The 14,862-nt window shown below is 37.9% G+C and overlaps 1 protein-coding gene across 5 annotated transcripts in view; it reads right to left on the reverse strand.

Annotated features, from left to right (window-relative positions):
• RAD54B (RAD54 homolog B) overlaps positions 1-14,862 on the reverse strand; it is a 126,719-nt gene that overhangs the window by 96,166 nt on the left and 15,691 nt on the right. For all 5 annotated transcript variants that reach the window (XM_063668986.1, XM_054498678.2, XM_054498679.2 and 2 more), the window contains exon 3: positions 13,716-13,884. In XM_063668986.1, coding sequence (XP_063525056.1) covers positions 13,716-13,884 — 169 coding nt within the window. The remainder of the gene's footprint in view (positions 1-13,715; positions 13,885-14,862) is intronic.

Below are 14,862 nucleotides of genomic sequence, written 5' to 3' on the forward strand. Positions count from 1 at the left end.
CATCCAAGGCAAACTAATGAGAACTGTAAATAATTCTTGGCAAACAACTCCATCCAAATTCTTGCTCTAAGAGCCTTGACCAACTCCAGCATAGCTTCTAGTAGCCTAGCCCACCTCCACTCAGCCCTGGAATACCGAGCCTCCTTTTGAGCTCCAGTCTGTCCGGAGAAGTTCAGGGCTATCAAAAGAAGCTTACTGTTTATTCTAGCCAACACCTGACTATAGGCCCCTGACCTTCCTTTCTTAGAGCACTAACTAAGAAGAGTTTACAATTGTAAATTCTTCCCCTGTCCCTTTGAGATGTGTATGTATCCTCCTACAACTCATCAGTGTCTTTCTCAAGATTTAGAAAGCCACTCCTTTGAAATGTAATCATCAGGAAGGTTTGGATCTCTGTGTCCCAGTCTCTGTGGAAGGACAGAATCCTAATTTTGGTAACTGTCAGCTAGCAGGCACACCTGACCCACTCACATTTACAATGACCAACAATCTTAGCCTGGAGCTGCTATAACAAAGTATCATAAACTGGGTGGCTTATAAACAACACAGGTTTATTTCTCGTGGTTCTGGAAGCTAGGAAGTCCAAGATAAAAACACCAGCAGATTTGGTGTCTGGTAAGGGCCCATTTCCTGGTTCTTAGATGGTGCCATCTCAGTATGTCGTCACATGGTAGAAGGAACAAATGAGATCTCTTGGGCCTATTTTAAAGGGTACTAATCGCATTCATGAGGGCTCCACTCTCATGACCTAATTACCTCCCAAAAGGCCCTACCTCCTAATATCACCACCTTGGGGGTTAGGATTTCAATGTATAAATGTGGGGGAAACACAAACATTCAAACCACAGCACCAGCCCTTGGTAATTTTCACTTTCCTGACTCTACTTGAGCCCTCAGTTGCCCCCCCTTCCGTACTCCCTCGTTCTCCCTTTAAAAGGCCCAGTCACGACTGCACAAATCATGGAGCTCAGCTCTTTCCCCTATTGCCAGTAGTTACTGAATAAAATTTGTTTTTACCACTTTAATGTGTCTTGATTTTTTTATTCACGAGTGTCAAAGATAAAGTTGTAAGTAGATAAATACTGAACAACACCATTTATTTGAAGCATAGCACCCACAATAACAGCTGAGTTGTATCTGCAGTATTTTAGATAGTTTTATGAAGAGAATGTATTTAGGTACATTAATTTTTTTTTTTAAGAGACAGGGCCTCACTGTGTTGCCCAGGCTGGTCTTGAACTCCTGGCCTCAAGCGATCCTCCCACCTCAGCCTCCCAAAGCTCTGGGATCACAGGCATGAACCACCACACTTAGGCTTAAGTACATTAATCTTAATGAACTGCATGAATTATTTTGAGGAAAACATACTAATATTTGAAACTTCAGAACTCTTTTTTAAAATTAATATAGATTGATGGATAAATATATAATAAAACACATATAGTAAAATTTTAATTGTAGACTTGAGATGGTAGGTTTATGGATGTTCAATACAAAATTCTTCCAACATTTATGTAAGATTTTTAAAGTATCATAATAAAATGTTCAAAAATTATCATTAAAAAGAAAACATAGTAAGTAGTATATTTTAAACTCTTCAGCCATTAAAAATGTGCAAAGTTTGAACAAAGTTGAATTTCTAAAATAAAACTTAGATAATTAGATGTAATAGTAAAGAATAATTGTGGGGTAGGGGTGATTTTTTTCCACAAACTCTTTTTAAGGCACAAAAAGTACAGTGATTACAGAAATTTTTTCTATATTTTAGGAGGTAGTCCAAAAAAGTCAAGATAAGAATTACACACCTTATTAATCTTTGTCTTGGCCCAGTTCTCTGGCAAACAGAGCCTGATTAAAATGCTGATGTTTCATTTGAGAGGTGCATACACAGGGCATCAAAGGTGAAGAGAAGGTAAACTGAGGCAAGAAAATATATAAAGCAAGGGAAAGTACTGGCTACCATTTTACAACAAGCTATTAAAAAAATAGTAGGTCACTTAACAAATGCATCCACTTGGTGTACTCTTTGTGGAATGTCTCTGATAGACTACAAAAAGAAACCATACCTCAGAGTAGTCCATGTGGAAAAAGAAATTATCTGGCAGGTTCCCTCCTGTCTCCTATTTCCCACTGGTCAAAGTCCACCCTGAAGTACACTGCACTTCATTTTGTGTCATCTGGCCTTCACAGATGCTTAGGGTGCTACCTACAAGGATGTTGTGTGGCGTTATACCCAAGATTGGAAGTGGCAGGAGGAGCCAGACCCTCCCAGAGTATGGTTCATAAACTTAGCTAGATGGTGGCCACCAAGGCATAGGGCCCTCATTCCTCAGATGAAGCAACCGGTTACCCTCCAGTGGCAGCAGAAAATTCTACAAGGCAGACTGTGCCAAGGGACTCCGAAGAGGCACATAAGATTATGTTTGATATAATCACAATGCAACATGAGAGGAAGATAAGACTTAAAAAAAAAAAATCTGCCACATAAAAATAGGGCAAAAACTAGGGTAAATCCAATCCCTAAGAGTTATTCTCAGTTACAGCATTTAAATATCTCACACTTCATCACTGTGCTTTGGTGGTGATATTCTGTGATGTTAAGCAGTGAAGACAATCAAAACCTAGGATTTAAGGACCTTGAAAACCCTCACAAAACCGAAGGAGTCAAATTATAAAATTTACTCCACCCATGCTACATGAATCACAGACCTAGTCTATATAATCTAAATTTACATATATCTTCACAAAATAGCTTCCAGCTGTCTATTAAGGAGCTCTGTTTGGCCAAGTCTTGTCCTTGGTGTAAAAATATGTTGAGCTAAAGGAGCCTCTCTGCCTCAGAAGCTGGCCTGCTCTTTAGATGAATTTTGTATACTGAAAACATTGCTAAGCTATTCTTATTTATTTTAGCCATTCTTTCACTTAATCATTTTATCAGTATAGTTAACATTATGTCTGCAGGTGGCATCTCACAATATTCACTACACCACTCACTCATTGTGTTGCAGCCAGAAAATTTGGGTGAAATAACTCTCACTTCTAAGGAAGGAGATGAAAAGTATGTGCCTGCTTCGTACACTGAGGATTCTCAGAAACTGGTAGGGATTCCTCTTCACGATGGCAAACTAAGACTGGGATTAGAAAAACCCCTGGTCACAGGAAAGTGGTCAGTAACAGCACGAAGTTAGGAAATCTTATTTAGTGATTCTGAATAGGGACCATCTGCCTGTCATGAGATAGATGAGAAAAAGCGTATGGCCGCAGTAGTTGCTGGAATCCATCATTTAACATGAGTGGAGCCAGTCTAAGAATGCAACCAATCCTACAGATGACAGATGGAATAAACAGAAAGAAACTGGGCTCATGACAATATCCTTTAAACTGCTAGACCAGTCAGCCCTGAAGCCTGGAATTTCCAGTTATATATGCCAATAAAAACCTTCAGTTATATAAGCTAGTATTTTTATGGATACTTGAACCAAAAGCATATTAGCTGATATAAAAATATATTTTTTGGTTATTTTTTCTTTCTTTCCCTTGTGTTTTCTTCTTTGCCTGTTACCTTGCTCAAATTACCACTTCTCTGACATTTTGTTTCTAAATGAGGATTCAAATGAAAGACAAAAAGTAGAGGCTGAATGTCATTATTATTTCAACTATTCTATAGTTTTGGTTATTTTTTTGTCTTTCCATTGAGCTATGATTGTACCACTGCACTCCACCCTGGGTGACCAAGCAAGATCCTGTCTCCTCCGCTCCACTCCCCCACCAAAAAGAAACAGGAGATAACAAACGTTGGCAAGGGTGTGGAGAACAGGGAACCCTGTACACTATTAGTGGGAATGAAGATTGGTGCAGCCATTATGGAAGTTCTTAAGGAAATTAAAAATAGAACTACCATATGACCCAGCAATCCCTCTTCTGGGCACACACCCGAAGGAGATGAAATCACCATCTCAAAAATCTGCACTCCCATGTTCGCTGCATCATGGGAGCACACACATACACAAAACAGAATATCGTTCAGCCTTAAAAAAGGAGACTCTGTCATTTGCCACAACATGGAAGGATGTGGATGACCTTACGCTACATGAATTAAGCCAGACACAGAAAAATACTGCATCTCACGTTATATGTGGAATGTTACTTAAAAAAAAAAAAAGGCCAAACATACAGAGATTAAAAATAAAACAGTGGTTACCAGAACAGAGAGGCAGGGTGGTGGGGGAAGACGGAGAGGAAATCGGGAGATATGCGTCAGAGGATACAAGTAGTGGATATGTACGATGAACAAGTCTAGGGATCTAATGTACAACATGAAGGCTATAGTTAATAAACTTGTATTAGGTATTTTGTTAAACAAGTAGATTTTAGGTGCTCTGGTCACACACAAAAAACAGTATATGTGATGAATAATACATTAATTTGCTTCACTATATTACCATTTTACTGTCTCTATATATGTACATGTGTGCACATGCATACACATACACACATGGACGCACACACACACACACATATATATCTCCCATAACATCATGTTGTAAACCTCAGGTATGCACAATAAAATTTATTTTTAAAATGTTTTAAATTGAGCTTTAATATTAGGTCTTATACCACACCCTTCCCCCCGCCACCCTCCCCACACACACACACAGACAACCCTCTAGAACCCATGTTAATTAACTACTGCCCAATATCCATATCGTCAGGTTGTTGCCTCTTCCCTTGAGTGACCCGTCTAAAAAATAATGCTCTATACTCTGGCGGCCAGGTGCAGTGGCTCACGCCTGTAATCCCAGCACTTTGGGAGGCAGAGACGGGCGGACCACATGAGGTCGGGAGTTCAAGACCAGCTGGCCAACATGGTGAAACCCTGTTTCTACTAAAAAAATACAAAAATTAGTCAGGTGTGGTGATGGGCACCTGTAATCCCAGCTACTCAGGAGCCTGAGGCAGGAGAATCACTTGAACCCAGGAGGTAGATGTTGCAGTGAGCCAAGATGGCATCACTGCACTCCAGCCTGGGTGACAGAGTGAGACTCTGTCTCCAAAAAAAAAAAGGAAATGCTCTATACTCTGGAGAGAATTTGATAATCCAACCTCCTAGAAATAGCCCTGTATAACGCCTCAGTAGTTTCAAACATCCTTCAGGATGATTTGGAAGGATGCATATGAGACAGTCAATATTCAAATGACCAGGACCTCTTTTTAGTAGCCTGATTCTTATTCACTTCCATCCAAGGCAGGAATTCAAAAGAACAGTCCCAGTGTACAGGTTTCTTCAAAAGCCCTTCTTTATCCTGACAACTAGGATAAGAACTAGAAGGCAAATTAGTTAGGTGAGAATTATCTTCAATAGTGTATTTTTGAAAGGAGAAAAGATACACCTACCATGTTTCCCCTTCTTCAGCAGACTGGACTACTGACTGTGTGGATCAGAAACAATGCTCATACGCCCAAAAATCATAAAACCTATTTATTCCCTGACCCAAATCTTCATAAAAGAGCCCTAAAGGACAAAGGATGATCTCCTCAAAACTCAACTGTCTGTGGAGAATTTTCTATGGCGAAAAAGATAGAGTGGCTCTGAATATTGAGTATCTGATTCCTTGCAGTTATGTCTAGGTTGTTGTATAAGGAAGTAAGAGCCACTAGAAAAGAAAACAGATTCACCAATCAACTGGTCACAAATTTTTAAAAATCAGTTTCCATTCAAATGTCCCTTAAACCTCAACCACAATATCAAAGTCTCTTTGAGACTGCATGACAATCAACTACAAAATGAAACAGCAAATTTTGCAAAAGGTTGACATGATAGGTACTTGGAAAGAGACTGACTTGAATATCAAAGAATTTTAGGCCCCTAGGAAAAGTTAAGCAATCCACAAATATTATGCAAAAACCCTTTTTATGATGGGGCTAAAAGAGTCATACATAAACAAAAGAAGTTTTATCATGTCATAGTTTCTGTGAGAAAAAGTATAACTAACCTCTATTCAAATAAGCACTTTTAATAAGGATATAAAATCTCAGCCAGGCTCATGCCCATAATCCCACAATTTGGGAGGCCAAGGTGGGCAAATCACTTGAAGCCAGGAGTTCGAGACGAACCTGGCCAACATGGCGAAACCCCATCTCTACTAAAAATACAAAAATTAGCTGAGTGTGGTGGTGGACGCTTGTAGTCCCAGCTACGTGGGAGGCTGAGGAACGAGAATTGCTTAAATCCAGAATGAGACTGTTTCAAAAAGAAAAAAAAAAAAATTTACTATTAAATTTAGTCCCTTATAGACTGGTTAAACAGAAATGAAATTAATAGGTAAATATATTTAAGACAACAATAACCAAATTTTTCACTATGAAAGAAAGGGCTGCAAACTAAAATGAACCCTGGGGTACTATATTAGAATTGGAGGTATTGATACAAGCTGGTGGTTTTTAATATTTATAGATAAATATAGATGTAATCATATATGGATTTCCGAGTTTTGACTGCTAGAAGAGCTAAAAGCAATAACACTGCAGTATCAATGAGTACACCTAGTGGTCAGTTCTTGGTTTTTAAATACACTTCTCCATCAAAAAAGAACTAGGGCTCTTGAATGATTTCTAGAGCTGGGGCAGGAAAGATCTTATTGTGCCAGAAGCACAAAAACACTCAAAAATTGATGGGGATTGTCAAAAGGACACAGGAACCCTGGTAAAAGGATTCCCACTGGCCAAATCTGAGACAATCTGAGCATCATAATAAATGATAACAGATTATAACCCACTGAATAAAACAGACATTTATGAATCCATAAAAATTAATTAACAAATAAATGAGGGAGAAGGGAAAGCTCTTCCTTGCAACAGAATGCCAACTAATAAATATAGATGGAATGAGAAAACTAACATTTGGCAACAATTATAGTAACAAATTTCAAAGCAACTCTCCATAGATACTTACTAATTTCAAAGTTAAAAATAATTTTATGGTGAAGAAACCCTGCTGACACCAATTTATCCAAATAATCAAACTTATTATCACCGGTAATGGGATAAATTGACATCATGTGCCTTCTGATTGATATACTAAGAACTATTTCTGTGATATTTCTGCCAAAAATGTGTAAACTAAATCTAATTATAAGGAAATATCAAACCCAAACTGATAAGCATTCAACAAATGATTGGCCTGTACTCCTTAAGTTAAAAAGCCACAAAATAGAAGCAAAGACTAAGAAAATGTTCCAGATTGAAGGCAACTAAAAGACATGATGACTAAATACAACACATATCCTGGTCTAGCAGGAAAAAAAAAAGTTTATTCATTTTTAAATTTGTTTCTGCCATAAAGGACGTTGTCTTAGTCCATTCAGGCCGCTATAACAAAATACCATAAACTGGGTAGCTTATAAACAATAGAAATGTATTTCCCACACATCTAATGGCTGGGAAGTCCAAGATTAAGACACTGGCAGATTCAGTGTTTGGTAAGGGCCTCCTTTCTGGTTCATAGACAGCACTGTCTCCTGTGTCCTCACATGGTGAAAGAGGAATGGCAACTCTCTGGGGCCTGTTTCACAGAGGAATTAATCTCATTCATGAGGGCTTCACCCTCCTGGCCCAGTCACCTCCCAAAGCCCTCACCTCCTAATATTAATACCATCACATTAGTGCTTAGGTTTCTACATATGAATTTTGGAGAAACAGAAACATTCAGACCACAGCATTGTATCAGTGTTAATATCCTGATTTTGACTATTGTACTTCTGTACTTTATCATATAGCAGCCTGTCCTTGTTTAGGAAATACATACTGAAGAATTTCAGGTGATGGAGCATCATGTCAGTATCTTATTCTCAACTAGTTCTGAAACATTACACATGTACATACAATACACACAAAAATGTTAAATTTGTGGAAGTTTTTTATATTATCCTTAATTTTTTCTTTTTTCTTTTTTTGAGATAGAGTCTCACTCTGACACCCAGGCTGGAGTGCAATGGTGCGATCTCGGCTCACTGAAAGCTCCACTCCTGGGTGCACACCATTCTCCTGCCTCAGCCTCCAGAGTAGCTGGGAATACAGGCACCCACCACCACGCCCAGCTAATTTTTTGCATTTTTAGTAGATACGGGGTTTCACCGTGTTAGCCAGGATGGTCTCGATCTCCTGACCTCGTGATCCACCCACCTCGGCCTCCCAAAGTGCTGGGATTACAGGCACGAGCCACCACACCCAGCCTACTATCCTTAATTTTTTCTGTAATTTTTAAATAATCTTTAACATCAAAAAGTTTAAATTGAAAGCACAACAAAATAACATTGTTTAACTTAGATTGTCAAATATCAAAAATATAAATATATACTTACATATAGATTGAGCATCACAATACATGATAAATGCATTCCTCATGCATTGCTGATGAGCGTATAAACCTGTACTAACCTCTGTAAAAGGCAATTTATCATTATCCATCAAAATGCTAAAGGCACATACCTTGTGATGAGTATCCTATTCCAAGGTATTTATGAATATAGTCTCCTATATGTATATATTATATAGATATTTATTGTAGCTTTATTTGTAATAACAAAAGATCCCAAACAAACTAAATATCCATTATTAAGACATTGGTTAAGTACATTTGGCACATCCACACAATGGAATTAGTTTTAAAAATAAGATAATTCTGGCCGGGCACAGTGACTCACATCTGTAATCCTAGCATTTTGGGAGGCTGAGGTGGGCGGATCACTTGAGGTCAGGAGTTCAAAACCAGCCTGGCCAACATGGTGAACCCCTGTCTCTACTAAAAATACAAAAAAATTAGCCGGGTGTGATGGCAGGTGCCTGTAATCCCAGCTACTCAGGAGGCTGAGGCAGAAGAATCACTTGAACCTGGAGGCAGAGGTTGCAGTGAGCTGAGATCACGCCACTGCACTCCGGCCTGGGTGACAGAGCAAGACTCCGTCTCAAAAAAATAAATAAATAAATAAGGTGGTTCTAAATGCATTGACAAAAAGATTTCAGTGATATACTGTTGCAGTAAAAATGCAATGGATAGAACAAGGAAGCTAGTGAACAATTATTTAGATGGAGAAAAAATACATATGTATACAAATATGTTTCTAGAATACTTCAAAAAAGACATACAAAAAACTAGTAACTGGTTACCTCTGAGGAAGGGAAGTAGATAGCTAGGTAACAGGGAAGGGAGACTTTTTACTATATTCTCTTTTTGTTTGTTTGTTTGAGATGGAGTTTTGCTCTTTTTTGCCCAGGCTGGAGTGCAACGGCGCAATCTCGGCTCACTGCAACCTCCGCCTCCCAGGTTCAAGCAATTCTCTGGCCTCGGCCTCCCAAGTAGCTGGGATTACAGGTGTGCACCACCACACTCAGCTAATTTTGTATTTTTAGTAGAGACAGGGCTTCACCATGTTGGCCAGGCTGGTCTCGAACTCCTGACCTCAGGTCATCCACCAACCTCGGCCTCCCAAAGTGCTGGGATTACAGACGTGAGCCACCACGCCAGGCCAACTTTTTACTATAGTCTTAACGCCTTCTGAGTTTTTTACCATGTGCATGCATTACCTTTAAAAAAAAAAAAAAAAAGGTCACAAGGGATTACATATTGTATGATTCTCTTTACATCGCATATCCAGAATAGGTAAATCCATAGAGACAGAAAGCAAATTAGTGGTTGCCAGGGGCTGGAAAGAGAGGACAGAAAAAGAGTGACTGTTTAATTGATCTGGGGTTTCTTTTTAGAGAAAAATGTTCTGGAACTAGATAGAAGTGACAGTTGTACAACATTGTAAATATGCTAAATGCCACTTAATTGTATACTTTAAAATGATTAAAATGGTGAATTGCATGTTATGTATATTTTATCACGATAAAAACAAACATTTATGAATACAAATAAAACCAATAAAATATTTTAAAATATATTCGTTTCATGATAGTAATATTTTGCTAAGATTAAACTGCTAATTACAATATAAATATGATACCAACAGATTTGACACACATCTTTTGTATTTAACAAGCCTTTTATCCAATAGGGGATGAGATGGCTTAATTCATTCACCATCCCTATTCGAATATGGGAAACCTTCATTTGGCAAGAGTATACCACTTATGCATTTGTCTACTTGTTCTCATCTGCAGGCATAAAATCTTGTAATGGCACTCAATTATAAGGCAGCTATCCAAAAGATCTAGCACGAGCGTATACACTTTTATTCATATCATTTAAAAGAAAACACAAAAGTCTAACTTATCTGAGAATTTATAAACCCTTGAGAATATGTCCAACCATCTCCAAGGACCTAAAACCCACTTAAGAAACATTTAGCTAACTTCTCCACTGGGGAAAGATTTTTATCACTCCCCTGTTACACCTTTAATCTTCCACTCTTCACTACCTTTTTCCTCTCAGCCTACAACATACTACCTTAAAACAAAAACACAACAAAACTCTCTAGCCCCCTACCATTCCTCGAGATACTACTTCCTTCACTACCGAATTTATTTATTTACTTACAAACTTTATTTACATACTTTACTCGCATTCACTTCCTCCACTGGCCTATTTCCATTCATCACATATCCATTACAGCATGACTTTTGTTCCGAAACACTTGTGAAATTATTCTCTCAAATATTACCAGAGCCTGCAAACTATAATGTTCCAATAGCCTCTTTGTGGCTACTTGACTTCCCTGAAGCACTCTGAAGCCAAAGACAGCCAAGAGACTCAACTAGAGAAAACTGTAAGTTTCTCAGGATCTCTTCATTCAGTCACAAAACATTTTTAAATCTATATGGTTTGATTTAAAACCTTAACAAAAGAACGTTCCTGCCTTTGCATGTCACAGTGTTGTGAAGGAGATTCAGGTAAACAGATAACAGAAGATGGCACAGTCTCCTCTCACAGTTCTTCAGAATGAGAAAGAATCAGAAAGAATAAAAAAACTTTCTCTTTTTCTAAAGAAACTATATAGCTCTGAATATCCAAGAGATCTGGGGCTTCCTGCATTCATTTCTGAGACTCCTGTAACAAACTGGGTGGCTTTAAACAACAGAATTTATTCTCTCACAGTCTGGAAATCAGAAGTCCAAAATCAAGGTGGCAGCAGGGCCATGCTCTCTCTGAAGGTTCTAAGGGAGAATCTTTCTTTGCTTCTTTCTAGCCCCTGGTGGTTGCCAGCGATCATGGGTGGTTATTCCAATCTCTGCTTCCACCATCACATGGTCTTTTTCCCTCTGTGTTTCCATCTCTTTCTTCATAAGGACACCAGTCATTAAATTTAGGGTCTATCTTAATCCAGTATGACTTTATCTTGATTACATCTGCAAAGACCCTATTTCCAAATAAGGTCACATTCATAGGGTACCAAGGCTTAGGACTTTAACATATATCTTTAGGAGACACAAATCAAGTCACTACATTTCCCCTCTCCCAGAATTTGGTTTTTGAAAGCCCAGGCTCAAAAGTACTGAACTAGATTGTTCATGGAAAGAAACACCTGTGGAGCTCGGATCAAAAAAGATAAAAGTGGGCCCTATGGCCGTTCTACCACAACCCCCAAAGAAATCACATTCCCTAAGCTTTGGGGGAAGTCATTATTGGTAGACCTACATCTTCATTCTCACACGAAGAATATTATCTGTAAACACATAGTGTTATGAAGAGACTCAAAGTGTCCCGTGAATTCAAGAAAGTGAAAATGTACTTATCAGGGCTCTTTCACAGTTGAAAGAGAAACCAAACTGAAACTAGCTTAAGCAAAAATGACATTAACAATGAACTAAATATTATGAATTACTATTAATCCTGTTTGGTATAATAACAACGTGTGGTTATGCAGGAGAAAACATTTATTTCAAGAAATACATGCTTAAGTGGCTAGAGGTAAAGTGGCATGATATATGCAACTTATTTTCAAAAGGTTGAGGGGAGTGCATCTACATAGAGAAAAAGAGAGAAAGCACACCAATGAGGCAAAGTGTTAGTAACTGGTGAGTTTAGGATGTTAATTGAATCATTCTTTCAACTTGAGAGTATGTAGGCATATTTCAAAATAAAAAGGTGATGGGGAAAATGACATATTTTATTTAACTGGGACATACAGATTTGTAGCTCATTTCAAGATGGATTAGATCTAGAATGAAAAAGATGTGAAAGGGTGAGTGGATACTAAACAGGTCTCTCATCTCTATGCTTTTCTACATACTACATCTCTCTCCAACAATCCACCAGAGAGAACAAAACATTTCTCACAAAGCTCTTTTCCCCAATTTAACCTCTTTCTGAACAAGAAACAGGAGGGTATCAGGAGGTTGGCACAGGTTCTCCAGTCCACTGAATGTACTAATCAGAGAAAGGATTAAGGGATTAGGAGTTGAGTAAATTAACTCCCTCTTTATTTTATCTTAACTCTTAACTCCCTTCTCAAATTTAGCAGGGAAGAGAATGAGAAACTATAGCAGAACACAAATAAAGCCCAAGATTAGTAACATAAAAGGTATTATATTCCAGAGTCTAAATGTCATTTTCTGATGAAGAAATTAGAAAAGAACTGGGCATACATGGATCATTATCTACCTCGGGCTTAAAGTAGAAAAGAAAACCTGGGAAAACAGAATAGTCACCTAACAAGGATGGAAGCAAGGAAGGAGGAAGTGGGGAAAATAGGGAGGAAAGAAGGGAGAGCAAGTCAGTAAGACAGAGCAGCAGCTAAACTGCCATGCCCAGAGCTGTTCCTAGGGATCTTCCTATACTGAATCAGTTCAAAAAGTCTTTCTCGACCTTGTTCTGACACCAGTCACAGCTTTTGAAAAGTTATGAGGAGCACATAAACGGCACCAAGATAATGGCCAGTTAGGTAAATACAAAATTTCTTTCTGTCCCAACAAGATACAAACCCATTCACAGGTAAAATTCATTAATCATCAGAAAGTCAAAGAACTTCCTTCAAAATGGTTGAGTGCTTAGGGCACTTTGTTGATTTGCACTGGTATCACAAGGATGGCAGTTACTATTCTGTAGCCCAACAGATGGGGCCGGCTGGCTGAATCTGTTCATTCAACCAAAACATGAATAAAATGTAATTTGAAAAAATACAGTCTAACGATGGCTTTCACAAGGCCAAATAAACATCTATGAACCACCTTAATTTTTTTTTTTAGTTACCTAACAAATAGTGATCTCTTACATATACAAAAAGAACCATAATCATTATTTTAACTCAGTTCAACAATAGAGGGATGGAGCACTTGTTAAATGCTTGGTTTTCATGCAAGTATGTATCTTAATAATTCAACTCTGCTTTGAAGTACTCCAGAATCTAATAAATTAACAAGTAACTAATTTCAAGTTCAACTCTCCAATTTTAGTCCTATTAACATGCTTTTAGAAAAAAATGTATAAATCCTATCTTTAAACACAATCTTGGTTCTTGAGGAAAAGATCACATTTGACCAAGTTTATAATAAACAGTCTTAAGCATACATCTACTATAAAGCACACTTTAATCACACAGTTATTAATCCAATCACTAAAGATAAATTATGACAACAAAAAACCTGAACTACCAACAATGTAGTGGTATTACATCAACAATTTTCTAATATAACATATTCATTCTTCAATCATCATTTAAAGAATACTATAATACTATTGGTCAAGCATAAACCTTATCAATAAAAAGCAGTCTTACCTGTACGAGGTGGATCTAATGTTGCCAGTGTAGGTGCTTCAAAACAATATTTTCCACTGCAATTATCTCTGTAATTAATTTCTCTAGTACTTTCTTCACTAGGCAGATTTAAACTGCATATTCTAGGATCATTTTGTGATGGGAGAAAGGTGTTATTATTTGCAGCACCCTAAAAGAAACAAATATATATTTAAATCAGAAATCAAACCTAATTTTCTGTATTTTCTGTATTTTTACATAAAAGATTCTAATTTAAAACATGCGCTACCAGTTATATATATAAATTAGAACTAGATATTTAAAAATAAATTAATATCTGCCGGGCATGGTGTCTCATGCCTGTAATCCCAACACTTTGGGAGGCCGAGGCGGGTGAATCACTTGGGGTCAGGAGTTTGAGACCAGCCTGGCCAACATGGTGAAACACTGTCTCTACTAAAAAATATAAAAATTAGCCTGGCATGGTAGCAAGTGCCTGTTATCCCAGCTACTCGGGAGATTGAGGCAGGAGAATAGCTAGAACTCAGGAGGCAGACGTTGCAGTGAGCCAAGATTATACCACTGCATTCCAGCCTGGGCAACAGAGCAAGACTCCATCTCAAAAAAAAAATTAACTAATTAATTAAAATCTAATTTTTATTGCTTGTTTTTAGAACTATTTTAAATTATGCTACTAAAACTGAACGATATGACAGAATGAAAAATTATGTTTATAATTATAGTGTATTTTAAACATATCAGAAGTTTTTAAACAAATCATAACATGCCATTCTCCTAGTAAAATGCTCTTTTTCTTGTTAAATTTCTCAATACTAAAATCAATACTTAAATATTTTTAGGTGAGATAATGGTAATGTCACTATGTTGGGTTTTTTTAACAAGCCCCCACCTCTTTTTTTTAAGAGATGGGGTCTCGGTCTGGTACCCAGGCTGAAGAGTGCAGTGTCATGACTATAGCTCATTGCAGCCTTCAACTCCTGGGCCCAAGGGATCCTCCCACCTCAGCCTCCCTAGTAGCTGGAACTACAAGCATGTGCCACCATACCCAGCTAATGTTTTTTATTTTCTGTAGAGATGGGGTCTCACTATGTTGCCCAGGCTGGTCTTGAACTCCCAGCCTCAAGCAATCTTCCTGCCTAGGCCTCCC

Source organism: Pongo pygmaeus, chromosome 7 (assembly GCF_028885625.2).
Source record: "Pongo pygmaeus isolate AG05252 chromosome 7, NHGRI_mPonPyg2-v2.0_pri, whole genome shotgun sequence".
In the NCBI taxonomy this organism is placed as follows: domain Eukaryota; kingdom Metazoa; phylum Chordata; class Mammalia; order Primates; family Hominidae; genus Pongo; species Pongo pygmaeus.